The following is a 2,445-nucleotide window of genomic DNA, read 5'->3' as shown; positions in this document are numbered from 1 at the left end:
TGGACAATCTGCTTATTTATTACAATTTTACAAAATGTTAAACTTTGCCGCATAAACTCAAAGTTAATTTTTAATTTGAAAATAACTAAGTTACACAAATAAATATTGATTAGTGGTGTTAGAAAAGATACGGCAACACCCTAGTGAATCGAAAGGAATTTATGGGGGACGTTTCTGCGATTGTTTTGACATTCTGCCTTTTTGATCTCTTTTTTGCACGTGTGCACAAATAAATTGAAAATTTAAATCAGGATTGATCCCTTTTTGTACTAAAGTAAGTGCTATATAAAATAAATGTAATTATCATTTATTGAACAATTAAAATAAATTTACAGATATTTCAAACGACAGTCAAATAAAAGCGTTTTGATAATTTGGGCGTGGGATCCATCACTGAATCCGTAACAATTTTGAAATATTTTAACGTGCTTGCATTAATTCACAAAATGCTATAGGCTAAGACTACCGAAGGTTATAGCTGTAAGATCTGCAGCAAAGCTGATGATTCACAGATGGTTTGCTGTGACGAGTGCGAAACATGGTACCATTTTCGGTGCGTTGGCGTTACAGCTTCGATCGAAAATGTGGACTGGCGCTGTGCGGAGTGCTGCACTCCGTCGCGCAACACTATGGCAGGGCAGGAGAAAGGCCAAGAGGGCACGTGCGATGGACTTGCTAAGAATCCAAATGCACAAGGTAATGGTGGGGCACATGCCCAAAACGTCGTAGACGCCGAAGTCGACGTACACGGTGTCCCACGCAGTAGTGCCAGCGGTAAGTCAGCAAAGATGCGGCGACAACGTGCCGAGGCCGCACTTCTTGAGGAAGAGCTACAAATTCTTCGTAAAAGAGAAGCGTTAATTGAAAGGCGCCGAAAACTTCTACAAAACCTCGAAACTGAAGACGAATGTTCCGATCTGGACGAAGGGTTGGACTCAACCGCGGTGGAAAAGTGGCTTAATGCAACTGTGCCTACCTTGCCCAACTCTGCGCCACCGAAAACACCGCACCAAGGTCACAAGACTCCAGCCGCGCAACCAGCAGGTCCCTCGGTTTCTCTCAGTCAGCCAAAAGAAGCACCCGACGACAGGAATTTCCAGCACCAGATCCAGTCCCTGCTGGAAAAGGTTTCTATACTGGAGCAAAGTGTACACAACACGGCCGTTCCTGCAACCGGCGCAACATGGATACCTAAATTGGTACCCAAATGCTCGTCATCACCGACGGATCCTAAGGCAACTGGCGAAAACGTCCCGATGCCGTCACTCTGTCTCACCAAGAATCAGATTGCTGCGCGCACTAGTGTTGGTAAAGACTTACCTAAGTTCAACGGCAAACCGGAGGACTGGCCTTTGTTCCTAGCCACTTACCAGCAAACTACCGAACTATGTGGGCTCTCCGAGGGTGAAAATCTTTTACGTTTACGACACGCTCTAGAGGGAGCCGCTTGGGATGCCGTCAGGAACTTACTCTTACATACTTCATGCGTATCGCAAATAATCGACACGCTAAGAATGAAGTTTGGGCGCCCCGAGCTTATTATCGCTGTACTCGTGACACGAATCCGGGAAATACCAGTCGTAAAGGAGAACCGTCTTGAGGCTTTAGTCGACTTAGCCTTAGAGGTACAAAATGTTTGCGCAACAATGAAGGCTTCGAATATGCTGTGCTATCTCAACAACCCCGAGCTGGAGCAAGAGCTAGTGAACAAGTTGCCCGGACTTCTTGCCGCATTTTGGGGTATGCACAAGTTGCAGTTGTCTTCCTGCAATCTAGAAAACTTCGCGGACTGGCTACTTCAACTCGCCCAAGGAGCGAGGAGGAGGAGTGTATTGGTGCCGTCCGTGACTTCAAAACCATCCACCAAACGTGGATACTTAAATGCTCACGCTGGCGATGTCAGAACTGGGAAACACAGCCCGTGCGTCATATGTCATGGAAAGTGTAGTACGACGGAGAATTGCAGCAAATTTAGGGCTGCGGATAGAGCGGAGCGGTGGAACTTAGTGCGTCTAAGTAATTTGTGCCGTCGCTGCTTAAAGGTACACCCTCGTCTTCAATGCCCCTCTGATGTCGTATGCGGGATAGATGGTTGCGTTTCCATACACCATCCCTTACTTCACAAACAGCGGAACAATCCAGTTAGCTCACCACTGGTTAACTCCACGCTAAACACTCATAGCTGCGACACGGAATCAATTTTATTTCGGGTGCTACCGGTAACGCTTCACGGTAAGAACATAAAGATTAAAACATACGCGTTTTTCGATGACGGTTCGTCACTTACGTTGATGGACGCCGAACTACAAAAGCAATTGAGACTTTCGGGCACAGCACAGCCTTTGTGCCTGAAGTGGACAGCGAACACCCACCGTTATGAAGACGACTCCCAGGTGCTCGAGTTGAATATATCTGGGTTCAACGACAAAAGACGTTTCACGTTAA

At 46.4% G+C, this 2,445-nt stretch overlaps 1 protein-coding gene across 1 annotated transcript in view; it reads left to right on the top strand.

The window, feature by feature from the left end:
- The first annotated feature begins 211 nt into the window (after positions 1 to 211).
- Positions 212 to 2,445, top strand: part of LOC108359612 (uncharacterized) — a 4,029-nt gene continuing 1,795 nt past the window's right edge. The window contains exons 1-2 of the mRNA XM_017611536.1: positions 212 to 274; positions 336 to 2,232. Coding sequence (XP_017467025.1) covers positions 513 to 2,232 — 1,720 coding nt within the window. The 5' untranslated portion in view covers positions 212 to 274; positions 336 to 512. The remainder of the gene's footprint in view (positions 275 to 335; positions 2,233 to 2,445) is intronic.

The sequence above is a fragment of the Rhagoletis zephyria genome, unplaced genomic scaffold (assembly GCF_001687245.7).
Source record: "Rhagoletis zephyria isolate East Lansing unplaced genomic scaffold, Rhagoletis_zephyria_1.1 Rzeph_scaffold_00421, whole genome shotgun sequence".
In the NCBI taxonomy this organism is placed as follows: Eukaryota; Metazoa; Arthropoda; class Insecta; order Diptera; family Tephritidae; genus Rhagoletis; species Rhagoletis zephyria.
This window is presented reverse-complemented; position numbering and strand designations above follow the sequence as displayed.